Genomic DNA, 26,343 nt, shown 5'->3' on the forward strand with positions numbered 1-26,343 from the left:
GAAAAAGTACCGAAATGACCCCGACGGGATCCCGGACGAATCCCGAAAACCATTCAAAAATGATGCCGGAAGGCACCCCAAATGATCCCGAAAGTCCCAAAATGACCCCGACGGGATCCCGGACGGATCACGAAAACCATTCAGAAATGATGCCGGAAGGGACCCCAAATGATCCCGAAAAAGTCTCGAAATGATCCCGACGGGACCTGGACGGATACCGAAAACCATTCAGATGTGATCTCGGTAGGTACCCCAAATGATCCCGAAATAGTCCCGAAATGACCCCGTCGAGATCCCCGACGGATCTCGGAAACTATGCAAAAATGATGCCGGAAAGGTCTTCAAATGTTCCCCTAATAGTCCCGAAATGATCCCGGACGGATCCCCAAAACCATCCAGAAATGGTGCCGAAAGGGTCCCCAAATAATCCCCTATTAGTCAAGAAAAAGTCCTGAAATGACCCTGACGGGATCCCGTACGTATCCCGAAGACCATCCAAAAATTATGTCGAAAGGGTGTCCCAAATGATCCCGCATTAGTCGAGAAAAAGTCCCGAAATGACCCCGTCGAGATCCCCGACGGATCCCGGAAACTATGCATAAATGATACCGGAAAGGTCTTCAAATGATCCCCTAATAGTCCCGAAATGATCCCCGACGGATCCCGGAAACTATGCAGAAATGATGCCGGAAAGGTCTTCCAATGATCCCCTAATAGTCCGGAAATGATGCCGGAAGGGACCCCAAATGATCCCGAAAAAGTCACGAAATGACCCCGACGGGATCCCAGACGGATCCCGAAAACTATACAGATATGATCCCGAAAGGGTCCCAAAATGATCCCGAAATAGTCCCGAAAAAGTCCCGAAATTACCCCGGCGGGATGCCGGACGGATCCCGAAAACTATACAGAAATGATCCCGGAAGGGTCCCAAAACGATCCCGAAAAAGTCTCGAAATAGTCCCGAAAAAGTCCCGAAATGACCCCGGCGGGATCCTGGACGGATCCCGAAAACCATCCAGAAATGATCCCGGAAGGGTTTCGATACGACCCTAACCATGTTAATAAGGCAGCAGGCGCGTTGGAGCGAATGAAGAGTTACATTGAAACATACAGGTAAAGCTAATAAAAGCGTGCTAATAAAAACAACTGAAGGAGGGCGGATGGCGGGAGGAGAAGAGAGGACCACTGATCGTTTTTCCAAAATTGTTTAGATCTCGATCTGTATGTGCCAGATACCAAAAACTCTTGATTTTGGAGAAAATTTATTTTGAGTTATAACAATTTATAGATTTTACACCAGAGGTGGAGAGAAGGGGGGAGGGAGACGGAGGGTGTCACTGCTCACTTTGTAAGCCCTCGACTTATTTGACCCCTTGAGTCTGTGATATTGGTGAAGGCCAGTATACGTAAAGTTATAATATGTAAAAATTATTAAAAAGTAATTGCTCGAAGGCGTCGTGGGACACCCACCCCTCTTTCCATGTTCGAAAAAAATTTCGCTAGTAGACTACTGTCTGTGTCCCAAATTTCATCAAAATCCGTGTAGCCGTTCTGGCGTGATTCAGTCGCAAAGACTAAAAAAGACGCATCCCGAAAATCATCCAGAAATGATGCCGAAAGGGTCCCCAAATGATCCCGTATTAGTCGAGAAAAAGTCCCGAATGACCCCGACGGGATCCCGGTTGGATCGCGAAAACCATCTAGAAATGATGCCGGAAAATACCCCAATTGATCCCGAAATAGTACCCAAAAAGTCCGGAAATTACCCCGTCGGGATCCCGGGCGGATTCCGAAAACTATCCACAAATGATGTCGGAAAGGTCCCCAAATGATCCCCTAATAGTCCCAAAATGCCCCTGATGGGATCCCTGACGGATCCCGAAAACCATCCAGAAATGATGCCGAAAGGGTCCCCAAATGATCCCGAAATAGTCCCGAAAAAGTCCCGAAATGACTCCGACGGAATCCCGGACGGATCCCGAAAACCATCTAGAATGAACACCAAATAATCCCCTAATAGTCCCGAAATGACCCTGACAGGATCCCGGTCGAATGCCGAAAACCATCCAGAAATGATGACGGAAGGAACACAAAATGATCCCGAAAATATCCTGAAATGATCCCGACGGGATCCCGGACGGATCTCGAAAACCACCCAGAAATGAGGCCAGAAGGGACCCCAAATGATCCCAAAATAGTCCCGAAATTACCCTGATGGGATCCCGGACGGATCCCGAAAACCATCCAGAAATAATGCCGGAAAGGTTCCCAAATGATTCCGTATTAGTCGAGAAAAAGTCCCGAAATGACCCCGACGGGATCCCGGACGGATCTCTAAAACCATCCAGAAATGATGCCGGAAGATACACCAAATGATCTCAAAATAGCCCCGAAATGGCCCCAACGGGATCCCGGACGGATCCTGAAAACCATCCAGAAATGATGCCGGAAGGGACTCAAAATGACTCCGAAAAAGTCCCGTAATGATCCCGGAAACCATCAAGAATATATCTCTCGAAAGTACGCAAATGATCCCGAAATTACCCCGACGGGATGCCAGACGGATCCCGAAACCCACCCAGAAATAATGCCGGAAGCGTCCCCAAATGATCGCGAAATAGTCCCGAAATTATCCTGAAATAGTCCCGAAAATGTCCCAAAATAACCCCGACGGGATCCCGGACGGATCCCGAAAACTATACAGAAATGATCCGGGAATGATCCCAAAATGATCCCGAAGTAGTCCCGAAAAAGTCCCGAAATGACCCCGGCGGGATCCCGGACGGATCCTGAAAACCATCCAGAAATGATTCCGGAAGGGTCTCGATATGACCCTAACGGGATTACAAATTACTTGAAGCTAATTATAAAACCAAGTTAATAAGGCAGCAAGCGCGTTGAGGCGAATGAAGAGTTACAAAGAAACATACAGGTAAAGCTAATAAAAGCGTGCTAATAAAAACAATTGAAGGAGGACGGATGGCGGATGGCGGGAGGAGAAGGAGAGAACCACTGCTCGTTTTTCCAAAATTGTTCAGATCTCGATCTGTATGTGCCAGATACCAAAAACTATTGATTTAGGAGAAAATGTATATTGAATTTTAACAATGTATAGATTTAACACCAGAGGGGTGAGAAGGGGGGAGGGGGCGGAGGGTGTCACTGCTCACTGCCCTCGACTTATTTGACCCATTGAGTTTGTAATATTGGTGAACGTCAATATATGTAAAGTTATAATGTGTAAAAATTATTAAAAATTAATTGTTCGAAGAGGGCGTGGGACCCCCACCCCCCTTTCCATGTTCGAAAAAAATTTCGCTAGTAGAGTATTGTCTGTGTCCCAAATTTCATCAAAATCCGTGTAGCCGTTCTGGCGTGATTCAGTCACAAAAACGAAAAAATACAATAATTAAATTATAACTCTTCCTAGGGGGCGGGGACCTCGTAGATCCTAGTAGATCCTTCTAGACTATTGACTATATGTGTGCAAAATTTCATCCAAATCGGTCCAGCCGTTCTTGCGTGATTGAGTCACAAAGACAAACATTGGACAAACATCCAAACATCCAAACTTTGCCATTTATAATATACTAGCCTTTACCCGCGGCCCCGTCCGCAAGGAGAAAATGAAATATGTGGGCTATTCACGTTAGCCTGCTTATAAACTTATCTGTTTAAAATTTTTTTTCTGTCTAATGCATTTTATTTTTGTAATTGAGTAAAAAAAAGAACTCTATGAGCTGATAACCTGATAGGATCCCAAAATGATAACGAAATTATCCAGAAAAAGCCACGAAATGACCCCGACGCTATCGCGGACGGATCCCGAAAACCATCCGGAAATGCCCCGGAAGTGTTTCCAAAAGTTCCCGAAGTAGTCCCAAAAAACCCGAAATGACAACGACACGATTCTAGACTTATCCAGATAACCACACAGAAATGATGCCTGAAGGGTACCAAATTGATCCCGAAATAGTCCCGAAAAAGTTCCGAAATTACCCTGACGGGCTCCCGGACGGATCTCAGAAACCATCCAGAAAATATCCAGGAAGGGTCCCTAAATTATCCCGCCTAACTCCAGAAAAAGTTCCGAAATGGCTCCGAGGGGATCCACGATGGATCGCGAAAACCATACAGAAATGATTCCGGAAGGATTCCAAAATGATCCCGAAATAGTCCGGAATTGACCCAGATGGGATCCCGCACAGATCCAGAAATGATCCCGGAAGGGTGCAAAAACTATTCCGGAAAAGTAACAAAAAATCCCGAAATGGCTCCTACGGCATCCCGGACGGATCCAGAAATGATCTCGGAAGGGTCCCCAAATGATCCCAAAATGGTCCCGAAATGACCCTGATGGATCCGGCAAACCATCAAGAAATTATGCCGAAAGGGTCCCAAAATGATCCCGAAATAATACAGAAAAAGTCACGAAACGACCCCTAGAGGATCCCCAAATGATCCCGTATTAGCCCCGAAAAGGTCCCGAAATAACCCCGACGGGATCCCGGACAAATCCCGAAAACCATCCCGAAATGATGCCGGAAGGAATCCCAAATGATTCCGTAAAAGTCCCGCATTGATTCCGACGGGATCCCGAACGGATACCGAAAATCATCCAGAAGTGATGCCGGAAAGGTACTCAAATGATCACCTAATAGTCCCGAAATGACCCTTAAGGGGTCATGGACGGATCCCATAAACCATCCAGAAATGATCCCGATATATTCCCGAAGAAGTCCCGAAATGACCCTGACGGGATCTCGAACGCACCCCTAAATGACCCTGACGGGATCCCGGACAGATCCCGAAATCCATCCAGAAATGATCTTGGGAGGGACCCCAAATGATCCCGAAAAAGTCCCGCAATGATTCCGAGGGGATCCTGATCGGATACCGATAACCATCCAGAAGTGATATCCAGGAAGGGTCCCTAAATTATCCCGACTAACTCCAGAAAAAGTTCCGAAATGGCTCCGAGGGGATCCACGATGGATCGCGAAAACCATACAGAAATGATTCCGGAAGGATTCCAAAATGATCCCGAAATAGTGAATTGACACAGATGGGATCCCGCACAGATCCAGAAATGATCCCGGAAGGGTGCAAAAACTATTCCGGAAAAGTAACAAAAAATCTCGAAATGGCTCCTACGGCATCCCGGACGGATCCAGAAATGATCTCGGAAGGGTCCCCAAATGATCCCAAAATGGTCCCGAAATGACCCTGATGGATCCGGCAAACCATCAAGAAATTATGCCGAAAGGGTCCCAAAATGATCCCGAAATAATACAGAAAAAGTCACGAAACGACCCCTAGAGGATCCCCAAATGATCCCGTATTAGCCCCGAAAAGGTCCCGAAATAACCCCGACGGGATCCCGGACAAATCCCGAAAACCATCCAGAAATGATGCCGGAAGGAATCCCAAATGATTCCGTAAAAGTCCCGCATTGATTCCGACGGGATCCCGAACGGATACCGAAAATCATCCAGAAGTGATGCCGGAAAGGTACTCAAATGATCACCTAATAGTCCCGAAATGACCCTTAAGGGGTCATGGACGGATCCCATAAACCATCCAGAAATGATCCCGATATATTCCCGAAGAAGTCCCGAAATGACCCTGACGGGATCTCGAACGCACCCCTAAATGACCCTGACGGGATCCCGGACAGATCCCGAAATCCATCCAGAAATGATCTTGGGAGGGACCCCAAATGATCCCGAAAAAGTCCCGCAATGATTCCGAGGGGATCCTGATCGGATACCGATAACCATCCAGAAGTGATGCCGGAAAGGTCCTCAAATGATCACCTAATACCAAAATGACCCTGACGGCATCCCGGACTGATCCCAAAATCCATCCAGAAATGATCTTGGGAAGGTCCCAAAATTATCCCGAAATAGTCTCGGAAAAGTTCAGAAATTACCCTGACGTGTTCCCGGACGAATCCTGAAAGCCATCTCTAAATGATCCCGAAAAAGTCCCGAAATGACCCTGACTGGACCCCGAAAGGATCCCGAAAACTATCCAGAAATGATGCCGGAAATGTCCTCAAATGATCACCTAATAGTTCCGAAAAGACCCTGACGGGATCCCGAACGGATCCCGACAACTATCTAGAAACGATGCCGAAAGGGCCCGCAAATGATCCCGTATTAGTCGAGAAAAAGTCCCGAAATGAACCCGACGGGATGCCGGACGAATCCCAAAAACCAGCCAGAAATGATGCCGGAAGGGACACCAAATGATCCCGAAAAAGTCCCGCAATAATTCCGACGGGATCCTGAGCGGATACCGAAAACCATCCAGAAGTGGTGCCGAAAAGGTCCTCAAATGATCACCTAATAGTCCCAAAATGACCCTGACGGCATCCCGGACAGATCCCGAAATCCATCCAGAAATGATCTTGGGAGGGTCCCAAAATTATCCCGAAATAGTCTGGGAAAAGTCCAGAAATTACCCTGACGGATACCGGACGAATCCTGAAAACCAATCTTAAATGATGCCGAAAAAGTCCCGAAATGACCCTGATGGGACCCGGAAAGGATCCCGAAAACTAACCAGAAATGATGCCGGAAAGGTCCTCAAATGATCTCCCAATAGTTCCGAAAAGACCCTGACGGGATCCCGAACAGATCCCGACAACTATCCAGAAATGATACCGAAAGGGCCCTCAAATGATCCCGTATTAGTCGAGAAAAAGTCCCGAAATGACCCCGACGGGATGCCGGACGAATCCCAAAAACCATCCAGAAATGATTTTGGAAGGGACCCCAATGATCCCGAAAAAGTCCCGCAATTATTCCGACGGGAATCTGAACGGATACCGAAAACCATCCAGAAGTGATGCCGGAACGGTCCTCAAATGCTCACCTAATAGTCCCAAAATGACCCTGAGGGCATCCCGGACAAATCCCGAAATCCATCCAGAAATGATCTTGAGAAGGTCCCAAAATGATCCCGAAATAGTCTGGGAAAAGTCCAGAAATTACCCTGACGGGTTCCCGGACGAATCCTGAAAGCCATCCTTAAAGGATCCCGAAAAAGCCCCGAAATGACCCTGACGGGATCCCGAAAGGATTCCAAAAACTATCTAGAAATGATGCCGGAAAGGTCCTCAAATGATCCCCTAATAGTTCCGAAATGACCGTGACGGGATCCCGAACGGATCCCGACAACTATCCAGAAATTATGCCGAAAGGGTCCGCAAATGATCCCGTATTAGTCGAGAAAAAGTCCCGAAATGACCCCGACGGGATCCCGGACGAATCCCAAAAACCATCCAGAAATGATGCCGGTAGGTATCCCAAATGACCCCGAAATAATCCCGAAATGACCTCGTCGGCATCCCGGACGGATACCGAAACTTATCCAGAAATGATGCCGGAAAGGTCCACAAATGATCCCCTAATAGTCCCGAAATTACCCTGATGGGATCCCGGACGGATCCCGAAAACCATCCAGAAATGATGCCGGAAGAGCCCCCAAATGATCCCGAAAAAGTCTCCAAATGACCCCGACGATATCCCGGACGGATCCCGAAAACCATCCAGAAATGATGCCGGAAGAGCCCCCAAATGATCCCGAAAAAGTCCCCAAATGACCCCGACGAGATCCCGCACGGATCCCGAAAACCATCCAGAAATGATGCCGGAAGAGCCCCAAATGATCCCGAAAAAGTCCCCAAATGACCCCGACATACTCCAGAAAAGGTTCCGAAATGGCTCCGAGGGAATCAACGACGGATCGCGAAAACCATACAGAAATGATTCCGGAAGGATCCCAAAATGATCCCGAAATAGTCCGGAAATGACCCAGATGGGATCCCGCACAGATCCAGAAATGATCCCGGAAGGGTCCAAAAACTATCCCGGAAAAGTAACAAAAAATCCCGAAATGGCTCCTACGGCATCCCGGACGGATCCAGAAATGATCGCGGAAGGGTCCCCAAATGATCCCAAAATGGTCCCGAAATGACCCTGATGGATCCGGCAAACCATCAAGAAATTATGCCGGAAGGGTTCCCAAATGATCCCGAAATAAAACAGAAAAAGTCACGAAACGACCCCTAGAGGATCCCCAAATGATCCCGTATTAGCCCCAAAAAAGTCCCAAAATGGCCCTGACGGTATCCCGAAAGGATTCCGAAAACAATACAGAAATGATGCCGGAAGAGCCCCCAAATGATCCCGAAAAAGTCCCCAAATGACCCCGACGAGATCCCGCACGGATCCCGAAAACCATCCAGAAATGATGCCGGAAGAGCCCCAAATGATCCCGAAAAAGTCCCCAAATTACCCCGACATACTCCAGAAAAGGTTCCGAAATGGCTCCGAGGGAATCAACGACGGATCGCGAAAACCACACAGAAATGATTCCGGAAGGATCCCAAAATGATCCCGAAATAGTCCGGAAATGACCCAGATGGGATCCCGCACAGATCCAGAAATGATCCCGGAAGGGTCCAAAAACTATCCCGGAAAAGTAACAAAAAATCCCGAAATGGCTCCTACGGCATCCCGGACGGATCCAGAAATGATCGCGGAAGGGTCCCCAAATGATCCCAAAATGGTCCCGAAATGACCCTGATGGATCCGGCAAACCATCAAGAAATTATGCCGGAAGGGTTCCCAAATGATCCCGAAATAAAACAGAAAAAGTCACGAAACGACCCCTAGAGGATCCCCAAATGATCCCGTATTAGCCCCAAAAAAGTCCCAAAATGGTCCTGACGGGATCCCGAAAGGATTCCGAAAACAATACAGAAATGATGCCGGAAAGGTCCTCAAATGATCCCCTAATAGTCCCGAAATGACCGTGACGGGATCCCGACAACTATCCAGAAATGATGCCGAAAGGGTCCGCAAATGATCCCGTATTAGTCGAAAAAAAGTCCCGAAAGGACCACGACGGGATCCCGGACGAATCCCAAAAACCATCCAGAAATGATGCCGGTAGGTATCCCAAATGATCCCGAAATAGTCCCGAAATGACCTCGTGGGCATCCCGGACGGATCCCGAAAATTATCCAGAAATGATGCCGGAAAGGTTCCCAAATGATCCCCTAATAGTCCCGAAATTACCCTAATGGGATCCCGGACGGATCCCGAAAACCATCCAGAAATGATGCCGAAAGGGTTCCCAAATGATCCCGTATTAGTCGCGAAAAAGTCCCGAAATGACCCCGACGGGATCCCGGACGGATCCCGAAAACCATCCAGAAATGATGCCGAAAGGGTTCCCAAATGATCCCGTATTAGTCGCGAAAAAGTCCCGAAATTACCCCGACGGGATCCCGGGCGGATCCCGAAAACCATCCAGAAATGATGCCGGATGAGCCCCAAAATGATCCCGAAAAAGTCCCCAAATGACCCCGACGAGATCTCGGACGGATCCCGAAAACCATCCAGAAATGATGCCGGAAGAGCCCCCAAATGATCCCGAAAAAGTCCCCAAATGACCTCGACGATATCCCGGACGGATCCCGAAAACCATCCAGAAATGATGCCGGAAGAGCCCTCAAATGATCCCGAAAAAGTCCCCATATGACCCCGACGAGATCCCGCACGGATCCCGAAAACCATCCAGAAATGATGCCGGAAGGGTCCCCAAATGATCGCGAAATAGTTCCGAAATGATTCCGGAATAGTCCCGAAAATGTTCCAAAATAACCCCGACGGGATCCCGGACGGATCCCGTAAACTATACAGAAATGATCCCGGAAGGGTCCCAAAATGATCCCGAAATAGTCCCGAAAAAGTCCCGAAATTACCCCGGCGTAATCCCGGACCGATCCCGAAAACCATTCAGAAATGATCCCGGAAGGGTCTCGATATGACCCTTACGGGATTACAAATAAGGTGAAGCTAATTATAAAACCATGTTAATAAGGCAGCAGGCGCATTGGAGCGAATAAAAAGTTAGATAGAAACATACAGGTAAAGCTAATAAAAGCGTGCTAATAAAAACAATAGATGGAGGGCGGATGGCGGGAGTAGAGGAGAGGACCACTGATCATTCCTCCAAAATTGTCTAGATCTCGTTCTGTATGTACCAGATACCAAAAACTATTGATTTAGGAGAAAATTTAGATTGAGTTATAACAATTTATGGATTTTACACCAGAGGGGAGATAAAGGGGGGCGGGCGGAGGGTGTCACTGCTTACTTTGTAATCCCTCGACTTATTTGACCCCTTGAGTCTGTGATATTGGTGAAGGCCAGTATACGTAAAGTTATAATGTGTAAAAATTATGAAAAATAATTTCTCGAAGGGTCGTGGGACCGCCACCCCTCTTTCCATGTTCGAAAAAAATTTCGCTAGTAGACTACTGTCTGTGTCCCAAATTTCATCAAAATCCGTGCAGCCATTTTGGCGTGATTCAGTCGCAAAGACGAAAAAATATAATAATTAAATTATAACTGTTCCTAGGGGGCGGGGACCACGCCCCTTTTGAAAAATATATAGCTAGTAGATCCTTCTAGACTATTGGCTATATGTGTGCAAAATTTCATCCAAATCGGTCCAGCCGTTCTTGCGTTATTGAGTCACAAAGACAAACGTCTGGACAAACATCCAAACATCCAAACATCCAAACATCCAAACATCTAAACATCCAAACATCTTAACATCCAAACTTTCCCATTTATAATATATACTAGCCTTTACCTGCGGCCCCGTCCGCAAGGAGAAAATAAAATATATGTGATATTCACGTTAGCCTGCTTATCAAGTTGTCTGTTTAAAAATTTTTTCTGTCAATGTATTTTATTTTTTAATACAGTAAAAAAAAGAACTAACTGAGCTGATGGGCACGCTTACATGAATAGTACAATACACTTTTTTCGAACTAAAAAAAATACATTTTGTTTCTAAGTTAAATTAATTGATATGACAGGGGTGAAAGAATTACTACTCATAGAACAAAGGAGTGAAACTACAATTAGCTAAAACCAAAAAGAAGTTTTTAAATGAAAGCAGTGTTGCTTTTTCGGGTATTTAGTTGGTTAAAATATTACAAAAATTTTAATTATAGTTGTAATAGTTCGTTACAGGATTCATTTAAAAATAGAACGAAAAAGCTGTGATATATTAAAGATAAAACATACCGAATTTTAATTACGAATAATTTGCCGTAAATCCACGGCCATGTGTGCTGAATTACCGGTTTCGAAGAGACCTAAAATGATCCCGGAAGTGTCCCTAAATGACACCAAATAGTCACGAAATGATGCCGACGGGATCCTGGACAAATCTCGAAAACTATCCAGAAATGATGCCGGAAGGGTCCCAAAATAATCCCGAAGTAGTCACTAAAAGTCCCGAAATGACCCTGACGGGATCCCGGACGGATCCCGAAAACCATCCAGATTTGATTCCTGAACGGTCCGCAAATGATCCCGATATAGTCCGAAAAAGTCCCGAAAAAACTCTGACGGGATCCCGGACAAATCCCGAAAATCGCCCAGAAATTATCCCGGAGGAGTCCCAAAATGATTCCGAAATAGTAGTCAGAAAAAGGCCCGAAATGACCCTGTCGGGATCCCGAAAACCATCCAGAAATGATGCCGGAATGGACCCCAAATGGTCCCGAAATGACACCGACGGGATCCCGGACGGATACCGAAAACCATCCAGAAATGATGCAGGCGGGTACCCCAAATTATCCCGAAATAGTCCCGAAATGACCCTGACGAGATCGCGGACGGATCTCGAAAACCATGCAGAAATGACGCCGGAAGATACCCCTAATGATCCCGAAATAGCCCCGAAATGGTCCCGACGGGATTCCGGACGGATCCCTAAAACCATCCAGGAATGATTACGGAAAGGACCCAAACTGACCCCGAAAAAGTTCCGTAATGATCCCGGAAACCATCAAGAATTTATCTCTCGAAGGTACGCAAATGATCCCGAAAGTACCCCGACGGGATCCCGCACGGATCCCGAAAACCATCCAGAAATGATGCCGGAAGGGTCCCCAAATGATCGCGAAATAGTCCCGAAATGATTCCGGAATAGTCCCGAAAATGTCCCAAAATAACCCCGACGGGATCCCGGACGGATCCCGAAAACTATACAGAAATGATCCCGGAAGGGTCCCAAAATGATCCCGAAATAGTCCCGAAAAAGTCCCGAAATTAAACCGGCGTAATCCCGGACCGATCCCGAAAACCATCCAGAAATGATCCCGGAGTGTCTCGATATGACCCTTACGGGATTACAAATAAGGTGAAGCTAATTATAAAACCATGTTAATAAGGCAGCAGGCGCATTGGAGCGAATAAAAAGTTACATAGAAACATACAGGTAAAGCTAATAAAAGCGTGCTAATAAAAACAATTGATGGAGGGCGGATGGCGGGAGTAGAGGAGAGGACCACTGATCGTTCCTTCAAAATTGTCTAGATCTCGTTCTGTATGTACCAGATACCAAAAACTATTGATTTAGGAGAAAATTTATATTGAGTTATAACAATTTATAGATTTTACACCAGAGGGGGAGATAAAGGGGGGGGGGCGGAGGGTGTCACTGCTTACTTTGTAAGCCCTCGACTTATTTGACCCCTTGAGTCTGTGATATTGGTGAAGGCCAGTATACGTAAAGTTATAATCTGTAAAAATTATTGAAAAATAATTTCTCGAAGGGATCGTGGGACCCCCACCCCTCTTTCCATGTTCGAAAAAAATTTCGCTAGTAGACTACTGTCTGTGTCCCAAATTTCATCAAAATCCGTGTACCCATTCTGGCGTGATTCAGTCGCAAAGACGAAAAAATATAATAATTAAATTATAACTGTTCCTAGGGGGCGGAGACCACGCCCCTTTTGAAAAATATATAGCTAGTAGATCCTTCTAGACTATTGGCTATATGTGTGCAAAATTTCATACAAATCGGTCCAGCCGTTCTTGCGTTATTGAGTCACGAAGACAAACGTCTGGACAAACATCCAAACATCCAAACATCTTAACATCCAAACTTTCCCATTTATAATATACTAGCCTTTACCCGCGGCCCCGTCCGCAAGGAGAAAATGAAATATGTGGGATATTCACGTTAGCCTGCTTATAAAGTTATCTGTTTAACATTTTTTTTCTGTCTAATGCATTTTATTTTTGTAATTGAGTAAAAAAAAGAACTTTATGAGCTGATAACCTGATAGGATCCCAAAATGATAACGAAATTATCCAGAAAAAGCCACGAAATGACCCCGACGCTGTCGCGGACGGATCCCGAAAACCATCCAGAAACGCCCGGAAGTGTTTCCAAAAGTTCCCGAAGTAGTCCCAAAAAACCCGAAATGACAACGACACGATTCTAGACTTATCCAGATAACCACACAGAAATGATGCCTGAAGGGTACCAAATTGATCCCGAAATAGTCCCGAAAAAGTTCCGAAATTACCCTGACGGGCTCCCGGACGGATCTCAGAAACCATCCAGAAAATATCCAGGAAGGGTCCCTAAATTATCCCGACTAACTCCAGAAAAAGTTCCGAAATGGCTCCGAGGGGATCCACGATGGATCGCGAAAACCATACAGAAATGATTCCGGAAGGATTCCAAAATGATCCCGAAATAGTCCGGAATTGACCCAGATGGGATCCCGCACAGATCCAGAAATGATCCCGGAAGGGTGCAAAAACTATTCCGGAAAAGTAACAAAAAATCCCGAAATGGCTACTACGGCATCCCGGACGGATCCAGAAATGATCTCGGAAGGGTCCCCAAATGATCCCAAAATGGTCCCGAAATGACCCTGATGGATCCGGCAAACCATCCAGAAATTATGCCGAAAGGGTCCCAAAATGATTCCGAAATAATACAGAAAAAGTCACGAAACGACCCCTAGAGGATCCCCAAATGATCCCGTATTAGCCCCGAAAAGGTCCCGAAATAAACCCGACGGGATCCCGGACAAATCCCGAAAACCATCCAGAAATGATGCCGGAAGGAATCCCAAATGATTCCGTAAAAGTCCCGCATTGATTCCGACGGGATCCCGAACGGATACCGAAAATCATACAGAAGTGACGCCGGAAAGGTCCTCAAATGATCACCTAATAGTCCCGAAATGACCCTTAATGGGTCATGGACGGATCCCATAAACCATCCAGAAATGATCCCGATATATTCCCGAAGAAGTCCCGAAATGACCCTGACGGTATCTCGAACGCACCCCTAAATGACCCTGACGGGATCCCGGACAGATCCCGAAATCCATCCAGAAATGATCTTGGGAGGGACCCCAAATGATCCCGAAAAAGTCCCGCAATGATTCCGAGGGGATCCTGATCGGATACCGATAACCATCCAGAAGTGATGCCGGAAAGGTCCTCAAATGATCACCTAATACCAAAATGACCCTGACGGCATCCCGGACTGATCCCAAAATCCATCCAGAAATGATCTTGGGAAGGTCCCAAAATTATCCCGAAATAGTCTCGGAAAAGTTCAGAAATTACCCTGACGGGTTCCCGGACGAATCCTGAAAGCCATCTCTAAATGATCCCGAAAAAGTCCCGAAATGACCCTGACTGGACCCCGAAAGGATCCCGAAAACTATCCAGAAATGATGCCGGAAATGTCCTCAAATCATCTCCCAATAGTTCCGAAAAGACCCTGACGGGATCCCGAACGGATCCCGACAACTATCCAGAAATGATACCGAAAGGGCCCGCAAATGATCACCTAATAGTCCCAAAATGACCCTGACGGCATCCCGGACAGATCCCGAAATCCATCCAGAAATGAACTTGGGAGGGTCCCAAAATTATCCCGAAATAGTCTGGGAAAAGTCCAGAAATTACCCTGACGGATACCGGACGAATCCTGAAAACCAATCTTAAATGATGCCGAAAAAGTCCCGAAATGACCCTGATGGGACCCGGAAAGGATCCCGAAAACTAACCAGAAATGATGCCGGAAAGGTCCTCAAATGATCTCCCAATAGTTCCGAAAAGACCCTGACGGGATCCCGAACGGATCCCGACAACTATCCAGAAATGATACCGAAAGGGCCCGCAAATGATCCCGTATTAGTCGAGAAAAAGTCGTGATGCCGAAAAGGTCCTCAAATGATCACCTAATAGTCCCAAAATGACCCTGACGGCATCCCGGACAGATCCCGAAATCCATCCAGAAATGATCTTGGGAGGGTCCCAAAATTATCCCGAAATAGTCTGGGAAAAGTCCAGAAATTACCCTGACGGATACCGGACGAATCCTGAAAACCAATCTTAAATGATGCCGAAAAAGTCCCGAAATGACCCTGATGGGACCCGGAAAGGATCCCGAAAACTAACCAGAAATGATGCCGGAAAGGTCCTCAAATGATCTCCCAATATTTCCGAAAAGACCCTGACGGGATCCCGAACGGATCCCGACAACTATCCAGAAATGATACCGAAAGGGCCCGCAAATGATCCCGTATTAGTCGAGAAAAAGTCCCGAAATGACCCCGACGGGATGCCGGACGAATCCCAAAAACCATCCAGAAATGATTTTGGAAGGGACCCCAATGATCCCGAAAAAGTCCCGCAATTATTCCGACGGGAATCTGAACGGATACCGAAAACCATCCAGAAGTGATGCCGGAACGGTCCTCAAATGCTCACCTAATAATCCCAAAATGACCCTGAGGGCATCCCGGACAAATCCCGAAATCCATCCAGAAATGATCTTGGGAAGGTCCCAAAATGATCCCGAAATAGTCTCGGAAAAGTCCAGAAATTACCCTGACGGGTTCCCGGACGAATCCTGAAAGTCATCCTTAAATGATCCCGAAAAAGCCCCGAAATGACCCTGACGGGATCCCGAAAGGATTCCAAAAACTATCCAGAAATGATGCCGGAAAGGTCCTCAAATGATCCCCTAATAGTTCCGAAATGACCGTGACGGGATCCCGAACGGATCCCGACAACTATCCAGAAATTATGCCGAAAGGGTCCGCAAATGATCCCGTATTAGTCGAGAAAAAGTCCCGAAATGACCCCGACGGGATCCCGGACGAATCCCAAAACCCATCCAGAAATGATGCCGGTAGGTATCCCAAATGATCCAGAAATAATCCCGAAATGACCTCGTCGGCATCCCGAACGGATACCGAAAATTATCCAGAAATGATGCCGGAAAGGTCCACAAATGATCCCCTAATAGTCCCGAAATTACCCTGATGGGATCCCGGACGGATCCCGAAAACCATCCAGAAATGATGCCGGAAGAGCCCCCAAATGATCCCGAAAAAGTCCCCAAATGACCCCGACGATATCCCGGACGGATCCCGAAAACCATCCAGAAATGATGCCGGAAGAGCCCCCAAATGATCCCGAAAAAGTCCCCAAATGACCCCGACGAGATCCCGCACGGATCCCGAAAACCATCCAGAAATGATGCCGGAAGAGCCCCAAATGATCCCGAAAAAGTCCCCAAATGACCCCGACATACTCCAGAAAAGGTTCCGAAATGGCTCCGAGGGAATCAACGACGGATCGCGAAAACCATACAGAAATGATTCCGGAAGGATCCCAAAATGATCCCGAAATAGTCCGACGGGATGCCGGACGAATCCCAAAAACCATCCAGAAATGATTTTGGAAGGGACCCCAATGATCCCGAAAAAGTCCCGCAATTATTCCGACGGGAATCTGAACGGATACCGAAAACCATCCAGAAGTGATGCCGGAACGGTCCTCAAATGCTCACCTAATAATCCCAAAATGACCCTGAGGGCATCCCGGACAAATCCCGAAATCCATCCAGAAATGATCTTGGGAAGGTCCCAAAATGATCCCGAAATAGTCTCGGAAAAGTCCAGAAATTACCCTGACGGGTTCCCGGACGAATCCTGAAAGTCATCCTTAAATGATCCCGAAAAAGCCCCGAAATGACCCTGACGGGATCCCGAAAGGATTCCAAAAACTATCCAGAAATGATGCCGGAAAGGTCCTCAAATGATCCCCTAATAGTTCCGAAATGACCGTGACGGGATCCCGAACGGATCCCGACAACTATCCAGAAATTATGCCGAAAGGGTCCGCAAATGATCCCGTATTAGTCGAGAAAAAGTCCCGAAATGACCCCGACGGGATCCCGGACGAATCCCAAAACCCATCCAGAAATGATGCCGGTAGGTATCCCAAATGATCCAGAAATAATCCCGAAATGACCTCGTCGGCATCCCGAACGGATACCGAAGATTATCCAGAAATGATGCCGGAAAGGTCCACAAATGATCCCCTAATAGTCCCGAAATTACCCTGATGGGATCCCGGACGGATCCCGAAAACCATCCAGAAATGATGCCGGAAGAGCCCCCAAATGATCCCGAAAAAGTCCCCAAATGACCCCGACGATATCCCGGACGGATCCCGAAAACCATCCAGAAATGATGCCGGAAGAGCCCCCAAATGATCCCGAAAAAGTCCCCAAATGACCCCGACGAGATCCCGCACGGATCCCGAAAACCATCCAGAAATGATGCCGGAAGAGCCCCAAATGATCCCGAAAAAGTCCCCAAATGACCCCGACATACTCCAGAAAAGGTTCCGAAATGGCTCCGAGGGAATCAACGACGGATCGCGAAAACCATACAGAAATGATTCCGGAAGGATCCCAAAATGATCCCGAAATAGTCCGGAAATGACCCAGATGGGATCCCGCACAGATCCAGAAATGATCCCGGAAGGGTCCAAAAACTATCCCGGAAAAGTAACAAAAAATCCCGAAATGGCTCCTACGGCATCCCGGACGGATCCAGAAATGATCTCGGAAGGGTCCCCAAATGATCCCAAAATGGTCCCGAAATGACCCTGATGGATCCGGCAAACCATCAAGAAATTATGCCGGAAGGGTCCCCAAATTATCCCGAAATAAAACAGAAAAAGTCACGAAACGACCCCTAGAGGATCCCCAAATGATCCCGTATTAGCCCCAAAAAAGTCCCAAAATGACACTGACGGGATCCCGAAAGGATTCCGAAAACAATACAGAAATGATGCCGGAAAGGTCCTCAAATGATCCCCTAATAGTCCCGAAATGACCGTGACGAAAGGGTTCCCAAATGATCCCGTATTAGTCGCGAAAAAGTCCCGAAATGACCCCGACGGGTTCCGGACGGATCCCGACAACCATCCAGAAATGATGCCGAAAGGGTTCCCAAATGATCCCGTATTAGTCGCGAAAAAGTCCCGAAATGACCCCGACGGGATCCCGGACGGATCCCGAAAACCATCCAGAAATGATGCCGGATGAGCTCCAAAATTATCCGGAAAAAGTCCCCAAATGACCCCGACGAGATCCCGGACGGATCCCGAAAACCATCCAGAAAAGATGCCGGAAGAGCCCACAAATGATCCCTAAAAAGTCCCCATATGACCCCGACGAGATCCCGCACGGATCCCGAAAATCATCCAGAAATGATGCCGGAAGGGTCCCCAAATGATCGCGAAGTAGTCCCGAAATGATTCCGGAATAGTCCCGAAAATGTTCCAAAATAACCCCGACGGGATCCCGGACGGATCCCGTAAACTATACAGAAATGATCCCGGAAGGGTCCCAAAATGATCCCGAAATAGTCCCGAAAAAGTCCCGAAATTACCCCGGCGTAATCCCGGACCGATCCCGAAAACCATCCAGAAATGATCCCGGAAGGGTCTCGATATGACCCTTACGGGATCACAAATAAGGTGAAGCTAATTATAAAACCAAGTTAATAAGGCAGCAGGCGCATTGGAGCGAATAAAAAGTTTGATAGAAACATACAGGTAAAGCTAATAAAAGCGTGCTAATAAAAACAATTGATGGAGGGCGGATGGCGGGAGTAGAGGAGAGGACCACTGATCGTTCCTCCAAAATTGTCTAGATCTCGTTCTGTATGTACCAGATACCAAAAACTATTGATTTAGGAGAAAATTTAGATTGAGTTATAACAATTTATGGATTTTACACCAGAGGGGGAGATAAAGGGGGGCGGCCGGAGGGTGTCACTGCTTACTTTGTAAGCCCTCGACTTATTTGACCCCTTGAGTCTGTGATATTGGTGAAGGCCAGTATACGTAAAGTTATAATGTGTAAAAATTATGAAAAATAATTTCTCGAAGGGTCGTGGGACCGCCACCCCTCTTTCCATGTTCGAAAAAAATTTCGCTAGTAGACTACTGTCTGTGTCCCAAATTTCATCAAAATCCGTGTAGCCATTCTGGCGTGATTCAGTCGCAAAGACGAAAAAATATAATAATTAAATTATAACTGTTCCTAGGGGGCGGGGACCACGCCCCTTTTGAAAAATATATAGCTAGTAGATCCTTCTAGACTATTGGCTATATGTGTGCAAAATTTCATCCAAATCGGTCCAGCCGTTCTTGCGTTATTGAGTCACAAAGACAAACGTCTGGACAAACATCCAAACATCCAAACATCCAAACATCCAAACATCCAAACATCCAAACATCTAAACATCCAAACATCCAAACATCCAAACATCCAAACATCTTAACATCCAAACTTTCCCATTTATAATATATATTAGATATTAGATTAGATATTAGAAAATTAGAATATAGAATTAGATTAGATTTCGAAGTGTTTCAACGGAAACGGTGGAAATTTTTTGATAAACGATTAGCTTAACGTTAAGGTGCATCCCTGGTTCCTTAGGATTCTTATGCTAGGACAATGGTAGAAAACTGGCGTTATGATCTATGCTGAAATGTAATAAGACACTTTTTATACTCAGCTGGGCAGAGCTCACAGAGTATATTAATTTTTTTCGCATAACGGTAATCCGTAACGACATAACCTAATCGAGATAGATATAGACTTCTATATAACAAAATGACTTGAGCGAAAAAAGAAATTAATTTAGCCATGTCCGTCCGTCCGTCCTGACGTAAATACGATAATTTGAGTAAATTTTGAGGTATCTTAATGAAATTTGGTATGTAAGTTCCTGGGCACTCATATCAGATCGCTATTTAAAATGAACGAAATCGGACTATACTATTTTACTCCTATTACTATATGTGTGCTAAATAAAAATTAGCAAAATGGGATAACGAAAGCACCCACTTAAAAAAAGAAATTTAAAAGTCAAATTTTAACAAAAAATTGAATATCTTTACATTATATAAGTAAATTATGTCAACATTCAACTCCAGTAAAAAAAAACAACAAAATACAAAAATAAAAGAAAATGTCAAAATGGGCGTGGCTCTGCCCTTTTTCATTTAATTTGTCTAGAATACTTTTAATGCCATAAGTCGAACAAAAATTGACCAATCCTTGTGGGGGCATAGCTTCTATCCCGGTGACTGTTTTCTGTGAAAATGAGCGAAATCGGTTGAAGCCACGCCCAGTTGGCCGTTAACACGATAACTTGAGAAAAAATGGATATATCTCTACTAAACTTAGTTCACGTACTTATTTGAACTCATTATTAAAAATGGGCGAAATCCGACTATGACCACGCCCACTTTTTCGATATCGAAAATTTCGAAAAATGAAAAAAATTCCATAATTCTATACCAAATACGAAAAAAGGGATGAAAAATGGTGATTGGTTTTTTGCCGCAAAATATAACTTTAGAAAAAACTTTGTAAAATGGGTGTGACACCTACCATATTAAGTAGAAGAAAATAAAAAAGTTCTACAGGGCGAAATAAAAAGCCCTTGGAATCAAGGCAAGAATACTCTTCGTGGTATTACACATATAAATAAATTAGTGGTACCCGATGTTCTTGATCACCCTGGTCCACATTCTGGTCGATATTTTTTCACATTAACAACTAAGGGTCACTCTCTTTTAAAACCCTCATTAATACCTTTAATTTGATACCCATATCGTACAAGCACATTATAGAGTCACCCCTGGTCCACCTTTATGGCGATATCTCGGAAAGGCGTCTACCTATAGAACTAAGGATCACTCCCTTCTAAAATACTCTTTAATACCTTCCATTTGATACCCATGCCATACAAACACATTCCAGGGTTAGCCTAGGTTCATTTTCTACATGGTGATTTTCCCTTATTTTGTCTCCAAAGCTCTCAGCTGAGTATGTAATGTTCGGTTACACCCGAACTTAGCATTCCTTACTTGTTTTTAGTTCAAATAAGGCATCCCTGTTATAAAAACTACGTACAGACTGAGCTAATTTTGAACGTTGTCATTATTTGGTATGAGGGCAATGAAACCAAGAAACAATGATACTTTCTAAAAAAATCTTAAGGTATATAGCTCATATTAAGTATATAAGTTGCAATTGTTCACGTTGTTGCTAAGGTCAGCGGAAGTTGCATTCAATGTTCACTGAGAAGAGAAATATACAATTAACGGACTATAGCCGCCTACATCTTTTCATTTTGAGGTGATGCTACTTGTATCCTTTGCTGCATTATATGCATACCAAGCTGATTGACTTTAATTTATTCGTATGTCGCAGATTACTTAAGTGTTGTCTAGCTTTTAAGTCGTCTTGTTTATAATCATCGCGCATATCGCACACCTAGATCAATAGGGAGCTAAGTCAAAAACCTAAAGTTTTCAAGTTCTGCGTGCTATCGGATTCCCCAGTTCCACACCTATCGATCTGTATACTCTATTAAATGTTATATTCTAGAGAGGGCTTGGCAAAAACTTTAAATTTTATTAGCGCATATGGGGAAGAAAATCGGTTTTTTGCATTTCCTGAACATTGTGATTGTTTTGAGTTGATCGATGTTTTAATTTAGTTATGATTTGTCAGTGTTATTCTGTGTGCCTAATGTGCAGATTTTCCATTTTATTTATTTTTATCACAGTAACTTTGTAGTAAATTTGTTAGAAATTCAAGTGCATGCGGTCAAGTTCAAATGTTGCACTTATTCATATAAACAATAGATCGGACCGACGAACTTCTTAGATAATGGTTACATACTTAACTAAACGAACGCACCAGCTCTGAGCTTGATTTTTGATCGGGAAATGGGTTTAATATCAAAATTCGACTAATTACTCCATTAACATTCGGTGTGAAATTAGTATAAAACAAATTTGATTTGTAATTTTTGGTGCTGGAGTTAAATATGAGTCTACAGCTAAAACACGAAAATAGTAGCATCCATTTTTAGCAAGTTTTTATACTCATTTTCTTCTTTTATTTGTTTTTGTGGTTTTTAAGAAAAAAATAGAAATTGTGTAACGAAAGACTGTCATTTCAGGAAAAAATTATTGTCAATAAATATAAACTATAAAACTGTATAATGAAAAAGTCTTTAAAGTTGTCAAGGAGATTTTTAAACACTTCTCAAAATTTTCTATTCTTTTCAAAAACGTTTTTGAAATGTGCTTTAAAGACTTTTTAAATGTTAGAGTAAGTTGGGTAAATATGGACCACCCTTATCTTTTTCGTGAATAAAAATGTATATTCAAAGCTATTCAATTCGTTTTTTATTTCGAAATTTTTAGAAAATATTGCGAATTCAGTTGCAATAAGAAAGAGTCAATAAAATAAAATATATAAAAGATATTATTAAAAAACGTAAGGCACTTCAAATTTAGCCATAGCAAAAATGTGCGGATAATATGGACGGACCATTCCGTGTTAAATATGGACTACGGTGGTCCATATTAAAATGAGTTTAGGAGCAGCAAAATTCGCAAATGAAATATTCTTTTTCGTTTCCTGAACAAAGTTCATGTGGCCACATTGCGAGGATGTAGACGGTTCCTAAGAAATAGGTTCAATTATATTAATATTTTGGTCTGATTCCGGCAATTGATCAGTGTATGCAGGTGATACAGAAGTTTGATTACTGTTTTTTATGCTGCCTACGGGTGCTTCAACTTCTTCTGATGCCAAAAAGTCATGGTCGTTAAATATTTGACTATTAAGGGTTAGTTATATTTACAGTGCATTGCACGACAAAACAGTACATAGCATGTGAAACATAAACGTGATTATACTTTACGTAGCGTACATAGACTATGACTGACAAGGGCAAGTACATACACAAATAAAGTTTGTATGTAAAATATACACAACCACAACCAAGCAATATGTGCTACTCTGAGAGTGATGCTCATTTTTCCACTCTTTGCAAAAACAATGTTAACAGCACGGGGAGTGAGAGTCGCGCGCATAGCACATACATGAAAATCAAAATTCAACAGACTTCCATGCAATGCAATGCACTGCATAGTCTAATCAAGTACACGCAAATCTCATTGAACAGATATTGTTTGTGAGAGCAATGTTGCTGTGCCCTGCTATGCTATGTAAGTATAACTGACCCTTTAAAAGTGTATATTCCGGTTGAAGAAAACCCTTTGACAGCTGTTTCACCACTTTGAGCATTCATGTACGCTCGACCAAATAGTTCAATAATGTCATATTGAGCCAATGCTTTTGCATGATTTATAATCCAACACCTGATTTCCTTGGTCAAATATTATATATCAAATATATAGAGAATGCGCACGTGATTTTTTCTAGCTAGCTCTATGATTTCAATGTTTCTTGTATGACTTGCTTGGCCATCTAACATTAGTAATACCGGAGATGATTCAGAAGGTTTAACTACTGAAAGTAAGTGCTTGAACCACTTGGTGAATAAATTAGTTTGAACCCATCCAGAGGGATGATTAGCATGTATGGATCCAGGAGGTGCTCCTTTCATTAAAAGTGGATTGTCTCTTTTTCGGGGAAAAATTAACATGGGTGGTATGAACGATCCACCTGCGCTCATACATAAAATGGCTGTAATGAAAGATCTTCTTTCAGCTGAAGCAAGGGAACGAATTTTCTTCCTGCCTTTCAGAGCCGAGTTCATCAACATTATAAATAATATTGAGGGAAATTTATATGTTTCCATCTCCCTTTGTAGCAGTTCAAAGAAAATTGCAACATTTTCTGTAGAAAACCCCTTTGCTCGAGCTACAGATGTACTGGTTGGTTGACGGAACGATAAAGACGGGTGGCCTCTAAGAAACAAACGCAAGCAATCTCTTCCTGATGTTTCCTTCGCTAGAGAAAAGGGGTTTGGTAAACTGTTTTTAGCGCCACTTTAAAAGCTAGTGATCTTATATCATTGCTTTAGACCGAACAATTTCGCCTCCATGAGCAATATATATTCCACAAAAGAATCTTCAAGTTCTGGAGGCAAAACTGGTTTCCTTCCTAGCTTAGCTGCAACAACTTCATCATTAGGTCGTCCATCATCAGCAAATAAACGGCGCAATGTGGTTTTAGGTACATTATATTCCTTCGGCGGCTTCAGGAACCCCAACTTCTTCATTTTTACATCCGTGATTGCCTTAGTCATATTCTTATTGCTCCACGCCTATCGTTTTTTGGAATCTTGAGTCGGATTTGAAGTCATTTTAATCCTTCAAAAGAAAAGAAAGAACATTACTCGTATTAATAAAAAGTTGTAAAATATGGCCTACTGGTTCATATTATCAACATCGTAATGGGCCATATTGTCCGCATTAAGTAATTTTCCAAACTTTTACATTTTTCTACAGATTACGAGTTGTTCATTAAAATTTAATTCCACTTCCAGAAATATATATTTATTCACTACACTTTTAACACGATAACACATATTTTTCAATTAAAATTAAAGAGAAAAAAACTTACGAGAATGCACCAAAAAAGTCTTAAGTTATCACAAAAAAATATTTTCTAATGTATCGCGCACATCTGAGCCACTACACTGATTAAACAATACTATGTGCGCTGTGACGAAAAATGTACGAAATGAAGTCACAACGTGGTTTCTTGGACTTGCGGTTCAGAGTATATTAATGTGGGCCATATTAAAAAAAAAAAAAAGCAACTGTCTCATTTTGATTTTTCCCAAACGGATTGAAACATCTACCGTCGACTCATCGAGTGCTGCACCCTCCTTTGCCAACGAACCGCCCATTCGTTAGCTTCTATCCCTTTATAGCCGGGAACCCAGTATAGAGCGAAGTCTCCCTAATGCTTCTTTGCATTCCATGACACTTCTTGATTAAGCACTCTATGAGATGATTGCCTTGATCGCCGCTTGACTATCAATATATTGAGGCGAACATTAGCAGTTCTATACTTCACTACAACAGTAAAGTAAGCAACTGCACATACATGCAAACAGCGAAGAGACTATTTCACATACACACATGTAGGTATCACCTAAGAGCATCCCTGCAAAGAATGCGATTAGTCTAGGATGAATCCGGGACGAGTCGCAAAGGAGTATGCGACCAATGCCAGTTTTGATCTCTTTTTATGAGTTGAACTGTTCCCTTTTGTTTGAGAATGTGCTATAAAGAGACTACCCATATATACCCATATATATGTACCCATATATACCCGAATGGGAACGGTAGGACCAATCCCCTTTGTACTCATATGGGGACGAATGAAAACTTATCGGTTTTCTCATCAAAAAGTCTTAGTTTTCGTATGGTACGAGGTAATGTACATTTTAAACGCAATATTAAACTTGCAAAAAAATTGCAGATACATTTATGTAAAAAAATTATTAAGTCGCCAACTCATTCCAAGAGATATGGGTCGACGAAAACAGAACATATGGTTCAAGTCATTTAGATCCTGTATAGGGCTCCCCATTTTTTCTTAAATAATTCGAACCAATCACCTATAATATTTTTTATTTAACTCACTTCGTTGCCGCTTCTTTATGTTTCTTAAAATGGGCTACTTAGATTTCAACCAAGCTAATCCCAACTATACCCAAACGCAAAAGAGGTCAATTGGAGACCAGTCTCTTTAGGGATTAGTCGCACTATTTTTTGCAGGAATAAGTTATTACTCACACATACACACGCACATAACTAGAAGACAAAAGTGAATACCAGATACATAAAGGAGAAATAAATAAGCATAAATAAGTAGAATGTTCGCGAAAGGTCTAATCCCTAGGAGAAATGTTTTAAGACCATTAAAATTTGTCTCCATTTTTTACATATTTCCAGTACTGCAATGGTGGGGACTTGGCCGATTATCTCGCAGTCAAGGGCACATTAAGTGAAGACACCGTAAGACTTTTTCTAATTCAACTGGGTAAGATATTTAATTATTATAAAAAACTCAGTAACCGATGTTTTTATATTAACTTGTGCAAGGAGAATCATGTTAAAATCTTAAACCGAAAAATGGCTGTATTTTTTATTTAATGCTTTGCCTTGTATTAATCTGTTAAAGCTGGCGCCATGAAAGCACTGTACACAAAGGGAATTGTTCATCGTGATCTCAAACCGCAGAACATTTTACTATCTCACAATTATGGTAAAACTTTGCCGGCTCCATCAAAAATCACATTGAAAATAGGTAAATTTTAATATCGAA

General features: G+C 43.8%; 1 protein-coding gene across 6 annotated transcripts in view; it reads left to right on the forward strand.

Annotated features, from left to right (window-relative positions):
• Nucleotides 1-26,343, forward strand: part of Atg1 (serine/threonine-protein kinase unc-51-like protein Atg1) — a 63,756-nt gene that overhangs the window by 30,577 nt on the left and 6,836 nt on the right. For all 6 annotated transcript variants that reach the window (XM_067786763.1, XM_067786762.1, XM_067786767.1 and 3 more), the window contains 2 exons: nucleotides 25,971-26,058; nucleotides 26,200-26,325. In XM_067786763.1, the coding sequence (XP_067642864.1) occupies nucleotides 25,971-26,058; nucleotides 26,200-26,325 (214 nt within the window). The remainder of the gene's footprint in view (nucleotides 1-25,970; nucleotides 26,059-26,199; nucleotides 26,326-26,343) is intronic.

Source organism: Eurosta solidaginis, chromosome 5 (genome assembly GCF_040869045.1).
Source record: "Eurosta solidaginis isolate ZX-2024a chromosome 5, ASM4086904v1, whole genome shotgun sequence".
NCBI lineage: Eukaryota > Metazoa > Arthropoda > Insecta > Diptera > Tephritidae > Eurosta > Eurosta solidaginis.